The sequence below is a fragment of the Astatotilapia calliptera genome, chromosome 9 (assembly GCF_964374335.1).
Source record: "Astatotilapia calliptera chromosome 9, fAstCal68.1, whole genome shotgun sequence".
Lineage (NCBI taxonomy): Eukaryota > Metazoa > Chordata > Actinopteri > Cichliformes > Cichlidae > Astatotilapia > Astatotilapia calliptera.
Window position 1 is genome coordinate 11,234,541 of NC_137430.1, and position 20,484 is coordinate 11,255,024.

Genomic DNA, 20,484 nt, shown 5'->3' on the forward strand with positions numbered 1-20,484 from the left:
TTGATCCTTGCCTCCCGCCACACTCCCCTCATACAAGCAGCAGGCAGGACGGCTGATGCACTCGTAGGTCGTTAGACATGTTTGCAAAGTTGAAGGGTCTCTTTAGCAGCCCGCAGGTGCCAGAGGGCTCTGGGACTACTAGCAAAGCCCCTGACCCAGCTCCACCTCCACCTCCAGCCAAGGTATGTGTTCCGCCTGTATATTCAGTTATTAGACTAACTATAATAAATCGTTATTGTCAACCAGATTTTTGACTGGTTACAGACATGAGCAGTGGCGTCTCGTCTGCCTCTATCATTCAACCAGCTGCTCTGTACCAGCTGCAAAACAGAAAAAAAAAACCAAATAAAATTGTTTCACTACCTCATTGAAATCAGTCATTACCCAAACGGGCACTTTGAAATTTGTTTCATCATGAACGCAGCCTGTTTTTAAAAGTGTCCATCAGGGGAGGCAGTCATTTGTCAAACGCTGAATTCACCATTCTTTAAAACTGCCACTGAAATTAAAGCGTCACTCTTAATGGCCACTGTTTGACAAATGGAGCCAGGCGTCAGATTTTGTGAAGAAAAAAAATGTTGATTTGTCGTGTAGGAGGAGAAGCCAGCTGAGAAGGAGAATGAAGACAAGAAAGTGGACAAACCACAGGGTGAGTCATTCTAACGGCTGAAAAGTTTACCCAGTTCCTTTTTTTTTGTCCCATCCTGTGAAATTAAAACAAGACTGACTGTTAATATGTTGGGAACATGAGAAAATATGGATTATTTTAAATTTCGCTTCATTTTGGTTTGCCTCTTTATTTGTCAGGGACTGTGTACAAAAACTATTCATCTAACATGACAGTTTGTTGTCCCTGCACAGGTCATCGAGCAAATAGAAACATACGCATCATCATTTTTTTTAAAAGACATACTAATACAAATGCAACTGACAAATCAACGTAATAGGCCAAACACCCACATCTAAATCCACCAGTATCCATAAATACAACACTTGTTTATGCCATTACAAGGGAAATAAGTATGTAACGTTTTACTGTATAATAAGCTTCTTTACAAATGTATTTGCTAATTAGATACTGCAGTGAAACACAGTGTTACTGAAACACCTCCACACTTCAGTCAGCCTCGTGTATTATTCTGTTTATTCTTGTTATTTGTATAAAGCTGTAGTTATAATAGTTATAGTCATAGTTATAAAGCGCAAACAGTCAAACGAGTGACAAAAAGGGACCAAAATAAGAGAAAGCCTTTGGACAAATGTCCAATATGAAACGTTCAGCCTTGGACGACTTCTCTCGCGCCTGCTGACCGTTTCCATTTTAGTTGAGTTTCCTCGACTGCTGAGCTCGACAAGAAATGGAATTTCACTGATTTGTTGATTGTGTTGCTGAAAGTTTGAATGGCCTTTTGGAGCCGGAGTGAATAACATCAGGTTTGTCTCCATCATCCATCCAGGTTCTGTTACTTCATTCTGCTGATCCCACGGTTGCCTAATGTGTCTGAAAGCCGGACAGAAACACGGCCAGCTAATAATCAACCCCTCAAATGTCATATTCAGCGTCTTGTCTCTCTCTTTTACAGATGTTACAGGAATCTTTAATAGATGATGAACTAAATAAAAATGGTTTCACATAACCAGTGCAGCAAAGATGCCAAAAAAAAGGATGAACACATTTACAGTTCGTAGTTGCTTCACAGATGGATGACATGCAGTTATAAGACTAAAGGGACTATAAGGAAAACACATAATACAATGATGAGGAAATTAGCAATTAAAAGAAATAAATGGGAAAACAGAAACCATTATAAATATAAAACTTAATCTAATGTATTGTTACGGTTATATTTCTAAATGTGTAATATTTTTATAAAGATGTCTAAAAGAAATGCTTTACAGGAAAACAAACGATGCAAAATAAATAATTAGGTAAGATCAAACGTTTTTTTATTCTTCTTCCAGGAGGTGAGGACCATTTCTAACAATCTTGAAAAGCCAAAATAAACGTAGGATTTTTTTCCCCTTTCTTAGAATCAGCTCCATCACCGGCACCACCCCCAGCCCCTGAACCAGCACCATCAGCGGCCTCGGCACCAGCTTCGGCACCAGCTCCTGCCCCAGCTCCAGCCCCAGCCTCGGCTCCGGCTCCTCCACCAAACCCCGATCAAGCTGGAGCTGAGGGGTAAGACCTGCGCTTGCAGTGTTGTTTCTTCTACCTAATTTTTTCCAGGTACATTTCATTTGAAAGCGGGTGCACCGACAGTCAAAAGCGTTTACAGAGATTAGTTACAGTGTGTTTATCCTCAGAATATCAGCCCAGCCTCCAAACTCCACTTTAGCTCACTACAAACACACACCTGCCAAGTGACACCACAAACCTATATCAAAGTAATCACCCCATGGACGCTAATTAATCAGATTCCCTGGCAAGAGGGCGGAGAGGGAGGGAGGGTGCCCGGGGAGATAAGCGCAGCATGTGAGATCTTTACCCGCTGGAGCAACATGCATATTAAAAGAGGGATGGCCTGAAAGTGGATTAAAAGATTTTCAGTTCTTTAGGTTTTAAGGAGCTCACCAGAGCTGCTTCTGGTCCCTCAATAAACACTATGAAGGCGACAGGTAGAGGCAGCAACGGCTGATCCTCGTAGTTCTAAGCACAGGTTGGATTTCAACGAGGATATGATATATATGACACAACAATGGTGGCAAGAGCCAGAGGCTCCAGGTGGAGGACAGGTAGCGTGTGTGTGTGTGTGTGTGTGTGTGTGTGTGTGTGTGTGTGTGTGTGTGTGTGTGTGTGTGTGTGGTGGTGGTGGTGGGGTCAGTGTCAGCCAGCAGCTTAAGTAATGTGTGGAATAAATAGTGTCAGAGCTCAGAGGGGATCCTGAGGTACTCTACAGAAGAGCTAGACTGGGAGTTTTTACTGCCAGTGCTACACAAAACCTGAAGTGTGTGTGGGTTACTCTGTGTCCTTCTCATATATAAACCGCCCAAGTATGTGTCCTTCTTCTTTTATGAGGCATATTAGTGAGATGAAATGCTGCATCGCCTTTAGGGTTGATTAAGTCTGCAAAGGCTTCCTACCAGAACCGGTGTCACCACGGCGTTGGCTCACTTTCTTTAACTTTCTTTCATTTAGTTTCCACAAACCAGGGGCGGTACTCCAACCCAGCACAGTGTACCATTTACACACTGAAAACAATGAAAGAAACGATGGAAAAACAACCTGACAATTAAGTGTGAAAATGTACTGACTTTAATTTGACTGCAGGGCCTGATCTCAGCATGTTGGATGTGTCAGTTTAAACATGGTGTATTGTTCTGTCAAAGGCACTACAGAATTTTATCCACTAGGGGGAGAGCATCCATCATTCTCACAGCTCGGGCCGAAGTGGAAGACCGCTATTGGCCTAGCCTGGCCTGACCTCTAGATCTGTCCTCCCTGACCCAAAGTGCCCTAACCTTAACCACAAACAGGTGAAGCTGGACTCCATCCATTTGGCTCTGCAGTGAGCACCACTTGGCTGATTGCATTTATCCGTGTAATGTGATCCTTCTTATGTCACAAGTTATTTCTCTCTGTGATTCACTCTTTTTAGCGTTTCAAATCACAGGTACTGAGCTGGGTCCTGAATGAAAAGGGAACGATTGTAAACTGAAATAAACACTGAGGATGGTCGCAATGCACTGAATCAAATATTTCTACATTTATATACCTTAAATGTGTATTATACTTTATCAGTGATGGCAATAACGGAGTTACAAGTAACGGCGTTACTTTTTTCAGTAACGAATAATCTAACTAATTACTATTCCTATCGTTACAACGCAGTTACTGTTACTACTTTAAGGGGCGACCGTGGCTCAGGGGGTTGGGAAGCATATCTGTAACCGGAAGGTTGCCGATTCGATCCCTGGGCTCTCTGTCCTGGTCGTTGTGTCCTTGGGCAAGACACTTTACCCTACCGCCTACTGGTGTTGGCCAGAGGGGCCGATGGCGCGATATGGCAGCCTCGCTTCTGTCAGTCTGCCCCAGGGCAGCTGTGGCTACAACTGTAGCTGCCTCCACCAGTGTGTGAATGTGAGAGTGAATGAATAGTGGTATTGTAAAGCGCTTTGGGTGCCTTGAAAAGCGCTATATAAATCCAATCCATTATTATTACTAACAAGAAAATGCGGCGCGGTTGCGTTACTATTTTTCAACAAACAGACAGTTGAAGCTGTGTTCAGCTTACTGCACCTTATATCAGTTGCACGGAAGTAGCTGTCTACGTAAGTAATCTGGGCGCTACAGCTTTAAGCAGCTGCGAGCGCTCTCGCGGACGGCAATCACTTTCTGGCAGACGATCACTTTTTGGCACAACACCTGGAGCTCAGGGGGGCAAAACAATTGCATGAGTGCTGCTGTTTGACTGAGGAAGAATAAAGTAGTCGTGGTAAGTTAATCACGTGACCACTTAAAGATGACAAAGCAACAGGGTGATATATACCAGTTTTTAAATTGTGCAGATAGGCCACGTAAAACCAGAATCCTGATAAACAATATATACGCGGCGTTTTTTCCTGAATAGTTTCGTCACGTTAACGTCTAAGGACAGCGCTAGCAAGCACTCTCTGCTTATGACCAAAAAATTAAAAAACTAAACAAAAAACAGCCCGTTCGTGTTGGTGGAAAAATGTACCATGCTGACCAATCAAAAAATTATATTTGTTTAGGAAGAGGGTGAAGTTTTAGGAGCGACAGCAAGTGAGAGAGAGAGAAAGAAAGACAGCAGAAAAAGAGAGAGAGAGCGTGTAGTTAATGTGTTGTCTTCAGTGTTGGTCAAGTTACTTGAAAAAGTAATCAGTAACTAATTACTGATTACTTCCCCCCAAAAGTAATCCCGTTACTTTACTAATTACTTATTTATGAAAGTAATTAGTTACTTAGTTACTTTTTAAAAACATGATTTATGACCTGAATAGGTAATAAAGCAATAGATCTTTCAGCCCAATTCTACTTTTTCTGCATCATCCATTATATAAAATGTAATCAAATGAAAAAGTCTCTTTTTAAAACTTGTTTTATTAGTTTTAATCTTTTAACTTTATGCATCAAGCAAAAATTAAAGTATATGCAACATTCTCTGACTGGAAAAAAATTGTTTAACATTTAAACCTATTTTCTGCACATTCCAGCACATAAAATAAAATAGGTTTTTATGTTTACACTCACTCTTTCAAATAGATGCAAGTAAAACACAGCAGAAAATAAATAAAATCAAAAACTCAGCGGCCCTGTTGCTCTATTTTCACCTGTTTAGCAGGAGTGGGGCAGGCGGAGGTTTGCTCTGGTGCAGGTGTGCCGCAGCCGTCATGTCAGTGGAAGGATCCAGCAGTTTCTCTGTGAATTTCACATTCCTGTGGCAGCGCACTCGGCGCTTGCTCGGAAGTTTAGGGTTTTTTTCACTGTAAAAAGAAGTTTTCTTCCCACGCAGTGAACAGCAGACCCTAATGTTTTTGTCACTTTTTACAGAATCAAACTCAAAGTAAGGTCAGTACTTACACGCTTTAAACGCTGCACGGTCATATTACAGGGAGTGCAGAATTATTAGGCAAGTTGTATTTGTGAGGAATAATTTTATTATTGAACAACAACCATGTTCTCAATGAACCCAAAAAACTCATTAATATCAAAGTTGAATGTTTTTGGAAGCAGTTTTTAGTTTGTTTTTAGTTTTAGCTATTTTAGGGGGGTATGTGTGTGTGCAGGTGACTATTACTGTGCATAATTATTAGGCATCTTAACAAAAAACAAATGTATACCCATTTCAATTATTTATTTTTACCAGTGAAACCAATATAACATCTCCACATTCACAAATATACATTTCTGACATTCAAAAACAAAACAAAAACAAATCAGCGACCAATATAGCCACCTTTCTTTGTAAGGACACTCAAAAGCCTGCCATCCATGGATTCTGTCAGTGTTTTGATCTGTTCACCATCAACATTGCGTGCAGCAGCAACCACAGCCTCCCAGACACTGTTCAGAGAGGTGTACTGTTTTCCCTCCTTGTAAATCTCACATTTGATGATGGACCACAGGTTCTCAATGGGGTTCAGATCAGGTAAACAAGGAGGCCATGTCATTAGTTTTTCTTCTTTTATACCCTTTCTTGCCAGCCACGCTGTGGAGTACTTGGATGCGTGTGATGGAGCATTGTCCTGCATGAAAATCATGTTTTTCTTGAAGGATGCAGACTTCTTCCTGTACCACTGCTTGAAGAAGGTGTCTTCCAGAAACTGGCAGTAGGACTGGGAGTTGAGCTTGACTCCATCCTCAACCCGAAAAGGCCCCACAAGCTCATCTTTGATGATACCAGCCCAAACCAGTACTCCACCTCCACCTTGCTGGCGTCTGAGTCGGACTGGAGCTCTCTGCCCTTTACCAATCCAGCCACGGGCCCATCCATCTGGCCCATCAAGACTCACTCTCATTTCATCAGTCCATAAAACCTTAGAAAAATCAGTCTTGAGATATTTCTTGGCCCAGTCTTGACGTTTCAGCTTGTGTGTCTTGTTCAGTGGTGGTCGTCTTTCAGCCTTTCTTACCTTGGCCATGTCTCTGAGTATTGCACACCTTGTGCTTTTGGGCACTCCAGTGATGTTGCAGCTCTGAAATATGGCCAAACTGGTGGCAAGTGGCATCTTGGCAGCGGTACGCTTGACTTTTCTCAGTTCATGGGCAGTTATTTTGCGCCTTGGTTTTTCCACACGCTTCTTGCGACCCTGTTGACTATTTTGAATGAAACGCTTGATTGTTCGATGATCACGCTTCAGAAGCTTTGCAATTTTGAGACTGCTGCATCCCTCTGCAAGATATCTCACTATTTTTGACTTTTCTGAGCCTGTCAAGTCCTTCTTTTGACCCATTTTGCCAAAGGAAAGGAAGTTGCCTAATAATTATGCACACCTGATATAGGGTGTTGATGTCATTAGACCACACCCCTTCTCATTACAGAGATGCACATCACCTAATATGCTTAATTGGTAGTAGGCTTTCGAGCCTATACAGCTTGGAGTAAAACAACATGCATGAAGAGGATGATGTGGACAAAATACTCATTTGCCTAATAATTCTGCACTCCCTGTACTCTCTGTCACCACCCGATCCGTACTGGAAACCCGATCGGTACCCCGCATGCGCAAAAGGTGTCTACTTCCGGTCGAAGCATTTTATGATAGCATTTTACGGGTCAGAGTATCTGTTAAGCGCCGTAAAATAAGAAGAATAGCGCCTAATTACAGAGTTAATAATACAGACTTTGTAATATGTCACATGTAGATTCATCAGCCAGATGAACTGCTTACTAACAATTGACAATGATAGCAGACATCATCATCGCTATTCCAATCAATCCTCTCCACACAGACAAGCATAAACACACTCAACTATCACTAAATCAAATTTAACACACGTTTGTAATGACGTTAAATCAGTTTACAATAGGGTTCATTCGCTCAGTCAGCAGGTGGTAGTATCCTCTTACACTGGGGAGTAAACTGCCATCATACAAACAGAAGAAGAAGAAAACCCCTGCACATGCGCAGTATGGATCAGGTAGACCCGATTTGTATGGTCCGACTTTGCACATGCGTAGTAAGGATCGGGGAGTCCTGATCCGTAACTATCTTTTTATTTTCCGTTTTTGTCTACATTGTACTGAAATGCTTCATTACTGGAAACATTTTAAGAGATACTTATTATTCCTAACATCTTAACAGATACTCTGACCCGTAACTATCGTAAAACGCTTCGACCGGAAGTAGACACCTTTTCAATTCAATTCAATTCAATTCAATTTTATTTATATAGCTCCAAATCACAACAAAAGTCGCCTCAAGGCGCTTCATGCGCATGCGGGGTACCGATCGGATTTCCAGTACGGATCGAGTAGTGACAGGGTCGGGTGTGTCCTTCGTGGCCCACCATATCCCAGAATTCATAGCACGGCCCAGCCAATTTCAGTTTCCAACACTACTACTAAGCCACTACTAAGTTTTAAAATTACTCTTATTAATCTTTCTGGGTCACAAAATAAACTTTTAACATATTTTCAGGCGAGAAAGTAGCTGTGTACATTTCAAATATCTGCTTGGTTTATCAAGACATCGCATATTTGCAAAAGTGCGCCGGTCGAGCCGGTGAGAGCAGCGGACTCCCGGCTTCATCGTTTTCAGACCCCCGCTCTTTCGCTACTCGGGTTAAACATAATATGTAAGTCACTCGGATAACTTAAAAATGTAATTGTTTGCCTTTTTTCTGTGTTTTATTTGTTCCGGAGTAAATCGGTTTGGCTGAGATCAAAGTTATTAGATTATTAGATTAAATAAAACTTTATTAATCCATCGGGTGGGTTCCTCTGGGATTTTCACACTGCTGAATAAACGTCATAAAAAGAAGTGTGAGACAGTCGAGAATTTACGCCAGTGTCCTGTTATATTTTAGATAGCAAGGAGCAGACGGCCGAGTTTGTTAAACTCCACCGACAAAGACGAAAATCTGAAGGCTAGACCGTCCTATTTCACAGCCTCGCACTTCCAGCCTTCTCGGTCTTTGGAGGACCCGGCCCACGTAGACTGCGAAAGCCGGGTCCTCCGAAGGATGCAGCCGACGTTTTGGGATACAGCTATTATCCATTGTTGATCTGCACACAGCTGTTGCCACAAACGTCGCACTCACTTACGTCATTGTCATGAGACACTCTTGCAAAAAAAAATCACGGTTTTAGTAACGCAATAACACAGCATGCTCACAGGAAAGTAACAGTAATCTAATTACCTTTTTTGCAATAGTAATCCCTTACTTTACTTGTTACTTGAAAAAAGTAATCGGATTACATCTCTGGTTGTCTTGTGTAGTAGTTTGTAGTGTTGTGGATAGTTTTGTGTTGTGTGTCAGTACAATGTGACTGCTACATGACCAGAAAACCTCTTAATGCATGTTAAAGTAAAGTTCCAGATTTTTCAGAGTAAAATCTTACCTCTAGGCAACTTTAAATGCTGGAGTAGAACAGGTGTTGAATCATTAATGCCGAGTGGAGTCTCTGATTATTACACAACTTTTCCTGATTTGTTCCTTTTTTTTAATTGGTTGAAATTCCTCATTCACATCAGGAATTTTTAGGAGTTTTTATGATTTTTCTATCCTCGCTACATCAGAAACTCACTCACTGCCAATAACAGCGCAACTTTCTTATTTTGCTTCCTCAGAGAGGAGGGAGTCCCCCCTCCACCTCCCCCCATAGTCATCAACAAGTACTCAGATGAGCACCTCAGAGCCATAATCATGAAGATGAGAGAAAGAAAGCAGCTCTTCAAGGAGAAAGTGACTGATCAGTATGCTTCATCCCCTGAGATAACCCCTCCTGTCAGTGAGTGCCAACACAAAACCATTCAGTGCTGCAGATTTTCTAATATTTCTAATATCTGTGGTGTAGTTCATTTTCCTTGTTTAAAAACATGTTTAAAAATAGAGTATTAGAAAAATATATAAATCAAGAATGAAAAGAGCAAAAAGGAGAAAAAAAATAACCTCTTGATTCTTTTGCTTTGATGTAGTTACTTATCTAAGGTGGAAAGTTTTTTTTTCTTTGGTTTTTTTTTTTTGTTGTTGTTTGTTTGGTTTTTGCTTTGTTTTATTATTTTCTTCAAGCCCTATGTACAGGAGCTGCATACAAAAAGATATTTTGTGAAAAGGGTTGGCGTAATAAGCAAATGCTTCAGCCAATACCTTTTGATTAGCCTTGTCTCATGCTTTCTTTCTTTATGGTAGATTTTTGTTCTATTTTCACTGGGTTTTTTTTTCACTGTTTTCACTGAGATTTGAATTTGAATGCTAATCAATAAAATCAAAAATCAAAAAAAAATGTTATTGTTTTCATGGGGCAGTAAGGAAACTAATTCTTAATATTTAACTGTTGCTCACTCAGCCCCTTTATCCTTTCAGCGCCACTGCTACGCAAAGACGACTACAACAGAGTCATAGAGGAAAGGAGACAACAGGCAGAGGAGGCACAGATAAAGAAGGAGGAGGCAGACAAGAAGAAAAAAGAGGAGCAGGAGAAGAAGAAAAAGGAGGATGAGCAAAAGAAAGCAGAACAAAAGGCAGCAGAGGCCAAACAGCAGGAGGAGAAGAAGAGTATAAGAACCAGGATATCCGAGGCAATGTGGTCAGTGGTGGACACTGTGTTGAAGCCACTCGAGGACCTGATGGACTCTGTGTTTGGGCAAACCATAGACCCTTTCACGGACCGTCGCTACATTGCATGGCTAAGCTTGGTGACTGTGGCCTTTAACTACAACACGTGGTTCATCACGGCCCGCCTGTGCTTCCCCTACCACACTGAGATCTCCATCCCTTACTGGTTCACCCTGGATGTGTTGGCTGACATCATCTACCTGGTGGACTCTGTCATCTCCCAACCCCGCAAACAGTTCGTCAAAGGAGGAGACATCATTGTAAGTGGGAAATGATCCTGACTGCTGACAGAGAAAAACACTGGCCTGAATGACAAAGTCACTTTTATTCCCTTGCAGAAAGACAGAGTGATGACAAAGAAGCACTACAGAGATTCAGAGAGATTCCTGGTATGATCACTTAAATCCCTTGAGCTTTGAAGTTATGTACTTAATTAGAGTCAGCGACCTTACAGCTGTCTGTCTCTTTCACAGGCAGACGTGGTGTCAGTCTTGCCATTTGACTTGTTGTACATCCAATTTGGATTCAAATCTGCCTTCAGACTCAATCGTCTACTGAAGGTAAATCTACTTAAATAATGTTTAGATGAATGAGACAATAAACAACGCCTATTAAATGTACTTTGGCTCTCATCTGGCTCACATTTCCTCACCTGTTTTCAAGATGGACACATTTTTTGAGTTCAGTGATCGTCTAGAGAGCATCATGGCCAAGGCTTACATCTGGAGGTAAGACCATCCATCCATGCATCCATCCACCCACCAATCCATCCATCATCCATCCACCCACCGATCCATCCATCCACCCACCAACCCATCCATCCATCCACCAACCCATCCATCCATCCACCCACCGATCCATCCAGTATACAATGCAATTAACTGAGATAGCAAAAATGTCAAAATGTGGCCATATCAATAACTCTCTTTATTACCCCTCTTAGAGTGATTCGCACAATTGGTTATCTGCTCTTCATGCTCCACCTTAATGCCTGCTTCTACTACGTGGCCTCAGAATATCAGGGCATTGGTAAAACTAAATGGGTCTACTCCGGCCTAGGCAGCGCGTAAGTACAGCACTTCTATACAGCCACTTGTGTTTGAGTTGGAGGGATTTTCTCATCTTTTTTTCTGCCAACTCTTGATGTGGACCTAGCATGCTCATACTGTATTCTGAGACTCTGCTAGAGCAGCTTTTGCACGAGCAGTGTTGGGAAGGTTACTTTTAAAATGTATTCCACTACAGATTACAGAATACATGCCCCAAAATGTTTTTGTAACGTATTCCGTTACATTACTCAATGAGAGTAACGTATTCTGAATACTTTGGATTACTTAATATATTATCATGCTTTTTTACAACTACATGAATGTACTATTGCTGTGTGATTTATTACTATTACTGAAGGTTACTCGCCATACCAATACCAACTAGATTTTTAAATCTAAATATAAAATGAGTAACAGGGAGGGTGGACATTAGGTAACTGCGCTTTTTGCAGCGATCTCGTATAGAAAACTATTCCGCGTATATAAAACAGGTCCGCGGCTCTGAACCGTAAAGGCGTAAAACCATAAAGGGACCTCTGGCTAATACGTTGGGTTCGTGTTGTGCTCGTAGTTGAAAACTGGCTTTACTTTGTTGTCTGGGTCAACGTTGCTAGCGAGAGACAGAGAGAGGCGTTGAAAGGCTGCTCCAACTGAATTTATTGTTTCGGAGGAAAACATGAACACAGTGTACAGTCGAGTCTTAATAGCTTACTTACAACTGGGCTCGCCAGGCTCTCTTCTTGGCTGCAGTGGTTATTATTATATTTACATGCTTCCAGCTCCTGTTTCTGCTCGATGACATCTTGTACTTTTCCTTTTTCTCCCTCCCTCGCTCACAGACACATAACGGGTATGGCAGTCCATTCTCCCTGCAGCACGGACTGCACTGCCCATCAGGCTACATTCTTTAGGGCTATGCCTGTAGCATTCTGCCTATTGCCTTCATATTAAATCATTTTTTTAAATATTTCTTCACATCATTATGAGACGCGAGATTGAGACACAGGCATTTGAGCCTCTTAATGCGTGTTTTGTTTGGGTTTCCACCGGCAGGGAAACCCAAAATAGAGAGAGCATAGGCGAACATATCAAACAGGAAAATACCGCCGTGTAATCCCTTTATTTCAGCAAAGTAACTGTATTCTGAATACCACCTTTTTAAACGGTAACTGTAATGGAATACAGTTACTCATATTTTGTATTTTAAATACGTAACGGCGGTACATGTATTCTGTTACTCCCCAACACTGTGCACGAGTCACAGTTACAACAAACTGTTTTTTCTTCCCTCCCTCTGTGCAACTTTCTAATGATTGGCTGATGGTTTGAAAACAGTGGCTAGGGGAACATCTGTACTCACAAATGACCATATTAAACATGTTCACTCACCAACATGATACAGAAAGGTAGAAAATGAGCACATAGGGGGATAATGTTAGCAATGCATAACAAAAGGTTATAGCAGAGAAACAAAATTACCTAAAAAAAAGTCTCTGGTTTATCGCACAGAGTTATGAGTTCCAGCTCACAAAGCATCCAGTCAAAATCTTTCATATGTCCCATGTTTGCTGCTGATGCTGTGGCTGCAGTTACCTCAGCTGCTTCTTCTATGCCGAGAAGTCCCTGCTACTGATCGCCGAGTTACCAACTCCTGACACCACATTCGGGCTGATCTTTCAGATGACCAACTACCTTTTCGGGGCATTCTTTATGTCCACCATGCTTGGCCAGGTAGCTTCTTTCTCGTAGCATTTTTGTTATTTCACTTTCTCTTTTCTTTTAATATATTTTTCTCTTTAGGAAGCTAAAGCAATTTCAGCAAGACATCAAGGAAATCGCTCAAACGTGCCCAGAACCCACCACTGCCATTTTATGCAAAACAAAGAAACAAACACCATTTTCCCCCACACGACCCCAAAACATCCAATACAGTTTATGACACCCCTCTCTGACACCCCCCCCCCCCCACCCCCCCAAAACTCTCCACAGGTACCTGCGTTGTTACTACTTTGCTGTCCGAAGTCTGATCAACATTGGGGGTCTTAATGAACCCGAAACCGTCTTTGAGATTACCTTTCAGATGACTAATTTTTTCTTGGGCGTCTTTGTGTTCTCCAGTTTGATTGGACAGGTAATACAGAGGACACTCTGCCCCATAGCATGAGTCACAGCCCCCAGCATCCTTACTTCATCTGGAGTCCTGATTAGCATCCTTTTAGCATCATTAACTGCAAGTAGTACTAGTAGTAGTAAACGATTGTCTCTTATTCTCCCCCACTTGTCCTGTTTATGTAGATAGATGAATAAACCTGCAATACTCCAGTATCCGTTACTCTGTCTATAGTATTTCACTGGTTCCCTGTGATGTCTTGACTGTCAAAAACAACAAAAGCACATTCATTCTACTGTCTAAGTGAGAGGAGTATTTATTTAGTTTAAACAAAGGTTTTCTTCTTATCATCATAATGTCTCAGATGAGAGATGTCATTGGTGCAGCGACAGCAGGACAGACTTACTTCCGTTCTTCCATGGACAACACTGTGGAGTACATGGTGACCAATCACATTCCGTCTTTGATACAGAACCGAGTCCGCACCTGGTACACCTACACCTGGGACGCTCAGGGCATGCTGGGTCAGTAGTCACTGGATAAAATCTTCATTTGAGTCTTTAAGAGTGTGTGAGAAACGCTTTAATTATAGGCAAGGCAAGGCAAGGCAAATTTATTTGTATAGCACAATTCAACAACAAGGTGATTCAAAGTGCTTTACAGAGACATTAGAAACAAAAACAAATAAAAAGTATGATTTAAAATTGATTAAAACAAGCAAACAAACAAACTAACTAAACACACACATTTCACACCTGTTCGCGCGATCGGAACCCTTATCGTAAGGGGAGCTACCAGTCCTTCTGTGGACGAGCTACTTTCTATTTTAAATTCCCTGAATTTAAAATACTCTCTAGACCCAGTCTAGACCCAGCTGGGGAGCTACCCAGAGCTCTAAACCCACTTAACAAACAAACAAACAAAACAGTATATAAAATCAAAACAGATAAAATCAGAACAGTAGATAAAATCAGTAGTTAATGTAAGTTTTGAAATTTAAGCTTAACAAACAAACAAAACAGTATATAAAATCAAAACAGATAAAATCAGAAATAGATAAGATCAGTAGTTAGTGTAAGTTTTGAAATTTACGCTTAAAAGTGTGGATTTGGTGCTTTATTCAAATGCAGCTGAGAATAGGTGAGTCTTCAACCTGGATTTAAATAAACTGAGTGTTTCAGCTGATCTGAGGCTTTCTGGGAGTTTGTTCCAGATATAAGGAGCATAAAAGCTGAATGCAGCTTCTCCGTGTCTGGTTCTGACTCTGGGAACTGATAAAAGACGGATCCAGATGACCTGAGGGATCTGGAAGGTTCATACTGGGTCAGGAGGTCACTGATGTATTTTGGTCCTAAACCATTCAGAGCTTTATAGGCCAGCATCAGAACTTTAAAGTCTATCCTCTGACGGACAGGCAGCCAGTGTAAAGACCTCAGAGCTGGACTGATGTGGTCCACTTTTTTGGTCTTAGTGAGGACTCGAGCAGCAGAGTTCTGAATGAGCTGTAGTTGTCTGACTGATTTTTTAGGTAGACCTGTAAAGATGCTGTTACAGTAATCAAGCCTACTAAAAATGAATGCATGGACTAGTTTTTCCAGGTCCTTTTGAGACATCAGATCTTTTATCCTTGAAATATTCTTGAGGTGATAGTAAGCTGACTTTGTTATTGTCTTAATGTGTTTTTCTAAGTTTAGGTCTGCATCCATCACTACACCCAAATTTCTCGCCTGGTTTGTGGTTTTTAGATGTATAGATTGAAGTTCTCTGGTGACCTGTAATCGTTTTTCTTTGGCGCCAAAGACTATTACTTCAATTTTGTTTTTGTTTAGTTGGAGAAAATTGTGGCACAACCAGTCATTAATTTCCTCAATGCATTTACCAAGAACCTGTACAGGGCCTCGGTCTCCTGGTGACATTGTGATATATATTTGTGTGTCATCTGCATAGCTATGATAGTTTATTTTGTTGTTCTTTATAATCTGTGCCAGTGGGAGCATGTAAATGTTAAACAGAGGGGGTCCCAAGATGGAACCTTGGGGAACTCCACATGTGATACTTGTCTGCTCAGATGTGAAGTTACCTATTGATACAAAGTATTTCCTGTTTTCTACGTATGTTTTGAACCAGTTTAGTACAGTTCCTGAAAGACCTGCCCAGTTCTCCAGTCGTTTGAGTAATATGTTGTGGTCAACTGTATCAAATGCTGCACTGAGATCCAGTAAAACTAAGACTGACATTTTTCCACTGTCTGTGTTCAGACATATGTCATTAAACACTTTTGTCAGAGCGGTTTCAGTGCTGTGGTTCTGTCTAAAACCTGACTGGAAGGCATCGTAGCAGTTATTCTGTTTTAAGAAGTAATTGAGCTGTTGAGAAACTGCTTTTTCAATGATCTTACTTTAAAATGGGAGATTTGAGATCGGCCTGTAGTTTTTCATTTGTGTCTTGTCAAGATTGTCCTTTTTCAGTATAGGTTTGATTACAGCAGTTTTTAGTGATTCTGGAAACACACCTGACATTAAGGAAAAGTTGACGATCTGTAACAGGTCTGACTCTAAAGTCTTTGAGACCTTTTTGAAAAAACTTGTTGGCAGGACATCTAAACAGCAGGAGGAGGAGTTCAGTTTACCTAAGATGTCCTCCAGGTCTTTGCTGTTAATAGGTTGAAACTGTTTCATGGTGTTTAAACAGTTTTTCGGTGGACACAGTACATATCCTGGATCTGCTGTTGATGTACTAACTGCTTGTCTAATCTTTTGGATTTTGTCTGTGAAGAATTTGGCAAAGTCATTGCAGGCCATGGTTGAATGAAGTTCAGCTGCCACTGACACAGGAGGGTTTGTTAGCCTGTCAACTGTAGAAAATAAGACCCGAGCATTATGGCTGTTTTTAGTGATGATGTCAGAGAAGTAGGACCTTCTTGCACTCCTCAGTTGTAAATTATAATTGTGAAGTTTCTCTTTATAGATGTCATAATGAACCTGGAGGTTTGTTTTTCTCCATCTGAGCTCAGCTTTCCTACACTCTCTTTTTTCATTTTTCACTAGTGTGGAGTTTCTCCATGGAGACTTTTTCCTTCCAGAGATAACCTTCACCTTAATGGGGGCAATAGTATCCATTACATTTAACATTTTTGCATTAAAGCTATTGACGAGCTCATTGACTGAACCTTTGGACAGGTCAGGTGTTAATGGGAAGACCTGGTTAAAGATCTCACTACTGTTTTCAGTTATACACCGTTTTGTGATCACTGCTGTTGATATATTTGTGTGGGCTGAGATTTTAGTTTCAAAGAAAACACAGTAATGATCAGATAAGCCCACATCAGACACAGTAATGTTTGAAATGCTCAGGCTCTTGGAGATCAGTAGGTCGAGAGTGTGTCCTCTATTATGTGTGGCCTCTGTTACATGCTGATTATAGGACACAAATCAGACGTCAGTCCTACTATTGTGCCAGGTGCAGAAAGTTTTAACACTGAATTAAATAATGTTTCATCTCCGTGTTTTCAGATGAGTCCGAGCTGCTGGACAAGATGCCTCTAGTGATGAGAACAGCCATTGCTGTGGACATCAACCTGGCGACCTTCCAGAAGATTGATCTTTTCAAGGTGCACACTCATTAGAAAAAATAAATATATACCCCAGACAGTAACTGGGAGACTGGGAGATGGTTGGTCAGTTAAATATCTTCATATGTTTCCACAGGGCTGTGACCAGCAGATGTTAGTGGACATGTTGCTGAGGCTCAAGTCAATCATTTATCTGCCCGGAGACTTTGTTGTGAAGAAGGTGTGTTAAATCTTGCACAATCACCGTCAACTTCAAATGTGAATGAAACACAACAAATTACTTCATTTTTTTTAAGTTTATCATCATTTTATGCCAACAATTGAGGGACATTAAATACAAAAAAGTAAAAATGTGCTGGGGAGGATAAACTGATGTTGTGTAATCAAACTTGGCAATAAGGAGATACTCATTTTAGCCCTGATTCACCGTATGATGACAAGCATACAGACTGTAAAGAGGCAGAGGAAAACACACTTATTTCATTGTGATGACAGATTTTTACATTAGTTACAACTGCATATCCTCCATTGTCGAGTACATTTTTAGCTAACTTATTTTTTTACCACTTGAACGTCAAAAATATCCAAGTTTTGTTTCTCTAAAATTCATAATTATGATAAAACCTCAGACAGCGTTGCATATTTTACTTTTAAATTTGGAAAAATGACTTTATAATCTTATAAAATAGTTCATTGTCAGGGTCTGCGCTGGCAGACCGCGTGGTGACAGTAGGATGACCCAAATGCAGACACTTGGAGCAAAACTATCCGGTTGTTCAGTCTGACGTCACTAGCCGTGTCTGGGTCTAAACTCCGCTGCAGGTCCACATATCAAACGATCACTATGGCATTACTGAGAGTTGAAAAACTGTCTAAAGTCTTTCATCTTTAATAAAATGATCAGCGTTCTGCTCTACCAGGTGTAACAATTGAGTTTAACATCCAGGCATCCATGAAAACGGACATTTATGACATTTAACGGAGTTAGAAGTTAGCAGGAAGTTAGCTCGCTAGCTTCTATCTAAATACAATATAGCATGTCCTGACTGCGGGTTTTGGAAACAAATTAAAACATACAGCTCTGTTATCACTTCCAACATAAATGAAGACAGTAAACTAAACAGCAGTGACGTTTGTAGGGTCACTGAAGTTTGGCTAGCTGGTATATAATGATGTGCTACGTGACCGCTAGCGACACAGCTATGTTAGCATAATATGAACAAGCTAACTTTTTTTTCCACTCGATAAAAGTTAACGTGAGTGTTCTCGGTGGTCAGGAACAAATGTAATCGCATGGCAGGATGCTGTAAAAGGACCAAACTTCAGCCAGGAGAACAACTGAGATAATGCAGCCACAATATGAGGTTAGTCATTCATATACTGCTGCATGGGCTGGGCTGTAGTTACATCCTAAGGTTTTAAAAACTGAGCTTAAATAAATGATTAGCGGTAATAAAAGCCGAGGGAGGTCAACAGTGATCACTGACTGTTTTAGGAGCTTTTTGAGATTAAATAGAAGAAAATACATAACATTAAACATGTTAACAACACAAAAGCCATATTAAACGCAGACTACTTTAGACCCGGAAGTAGGATTCGTCGCGTCATCACTGAACAACCGGATAGGGAAACAGAGCTCAATATCAGCAGAACTGGATGAAGCCTAAACTGCACAAACAAGAACATCATAATACAAAAAGGAATGAAACTCAAAATGCAGGATCAAAGGAAACAGCCCATGACAGTGATTTTTTATTAGGTTAATACTTTTTTTTTCCTCCAAAATTTACAACTTCTAATGTCCGAGTTCTTGTAGGTCTGAATTTATGACTTTAATCTCAGAAGTTCTGTGTATATAAAAGGCCACCACAGGCTTCTTTTAAAGCTAAAATGCCCTTTATAAGCACATACACATAAAACATCCCTTCAGTAATTTATTTGTGTAAATTATTTGTAGGGTGACATCGGTAAAGAGATGTACATCATCAAAGGTGGAGCGGTGCAGGTGGTGGGAGGACCCGACAACAGCATTGTGTTTGTGACACTAAAAGCTGGTTGTGTTTTTGGGGAAATCAGGTGAGTTCAGATACACGCGCACAAATATATACTGATAATTAATCAACATCAGAGGCAATTAATCACAATCAGTGAACAGTGAAATGTTTTCTCTTTCTGTTTCTTAGTCTCTTGCAGTCCTCCAAAGATGGAGGGAACAGGCGCACAGCTAATGTCAAAGCATACGGCTTCGCCAACCTCTTTGTCCTGGAGAAGAAAGACCTGTTTGATATTTTGGTTCATTACCCGGAGTCGCAGAAAGTGTTGGCCAGAAAGGGCAGGTGAGTCAAAGGATTTGACTCAATATTTGCTGCTGATTTCACGAAATAACTTCTGTACTTGGTGGTTTATTTACTGGAAACCAATGATACACTATCTGTGAGGGGGGAAGTATGTGAACATGTATAAATGGCAGCGATTTTTAAGATAAAATTCCAGTCAGGTAGTTTTACACACAAGGAAAACAATCACATGTTAGTGGGTGGACCTATTTTTATTTTCAAGGCCTGATCTTTAAAACAGCACGATTACAAACAAAGCGAAAAGAAAAGTGTTATGTGGACGTCAGAAAAAGGGCTGTTGGTGATGTTCATCAGGCTGGGACACCTTTGAACAGTGAGCTTCCCCTTCCTGTCAGTGTGACGCATAAGTACACATGTAATCCCTGAGATATGAAGTTTCCACATGATAATAATAAATGCTGCTGTAGTAAACAAACCTCTGTACCTCTGTAGGAAACTAATGAAGGCCAAAGGTCCAGCAGCAGCTAAAGTTGAAGAAGAGAAGAAAAAAGGACTGGCGCTGTTCGGACCCAAACCCCCCACACCCAAACTGCTGCGCGCTTTCGGCGGGACCATTAACAAAACGTTTATCGACAAAATGAAGGTAACTACACCGTTCTGTCCTAATAAATGCACCCCAAGTGATTATTACATGAAAGTCATTGTGCTTGTCTTTTATTTTTTCCCCAGACTTCCAGTACCAACTAATAAGGAGCATGGAAAGTTTTTTTTTTTAATAACCCCTTTTTTGGAGTGAAGAAAATGTATCTCTCATGGAAATGAACTCATTTCTGTTGAAAGCACCTTTCAGATGATAGTTTTACTGCTCTGTGTGTCATTCTGTCTAATTTAATAATAACAACAAGCCAAGACCATGTGTACCTCAACTACTGCCCCTAGTGGACACTGGTATGTATGTACTTCGTTCATATGGTTTTTATACAGTATAATCGGTCATTTTTCCCACTGTAGGCGTGGAAGCCTGCCTGAGATTATCAGTCAGTAAGAAGCATGGTGACAATAATGTTGACAGTTTATATTATTTGACTGAGTTTTAATAAATAAATATGTTTGAACTGCATTAAGTGTATTTCTCTGTTAGCCTTGTGTTTGTGAGAGCAGGAGGTCACATCCAGGCTAATCCTCACCTGCCAGTGACAGTACGAGGGCCG

The 20,484-nt window shown here is 40.8% G+C and overlaps 1 protein-coding gene across 2 annotated transcripts; it reads left to right on the forward strand.

The window, feature by feature from the left end:
- The first annotated feature begins 19 nt into the window (after window positions 1–19).
- LOC113029926 (cyclic nucleotide-gated channel beta-3-like) lies at window positions 20–20,393 on the forward strand. Of its 2 annotated transcripts, XM_026180950.2 has the most exons (17): window positions 20–182; window positions 595–649; window positions 2,032–2,182; window positions 9,259–9,419; window positions 9,995–10,506; window positions 10,585–10,635; window positions 10,720–10,806; window positions 10,910–10,974; window positions 11,190–11,312; window positions 13,285–13,426; window positions 13,770–13,929; window positions 16,918–17,015; window positions 17,113–17,196; window positions 18,934–19,052; window positions 19,160–19,312; window positions 19,766–19,916; window positions 20,003–20,393. In XM_026180950.2, the coding sequence occupies exons 1-17, from the start codon at window positions 78–80 to the stop codon at window positions 20,018–20,020; spliced, it is 2,235 nt and encodes a 744-aa protein (XP_026036735.2). In that variant the 5' UTR covers window positions 20–77; the 3' UTR covers window positions 20,021–20,393. The 2 variants fall into 2 exon arrangements, 1 of the variants encoding a protein (XP_026036735.2); XR_013911253.1 differs by lacking the exons at window positions 19,160–19,312; window positions 19,766–19,916; window positions 20,003–20,393 and adding an exon at window positions 18,254–18,340.
- Window positions 20,394–20,484: the final 91 nt, after the last annotated feature.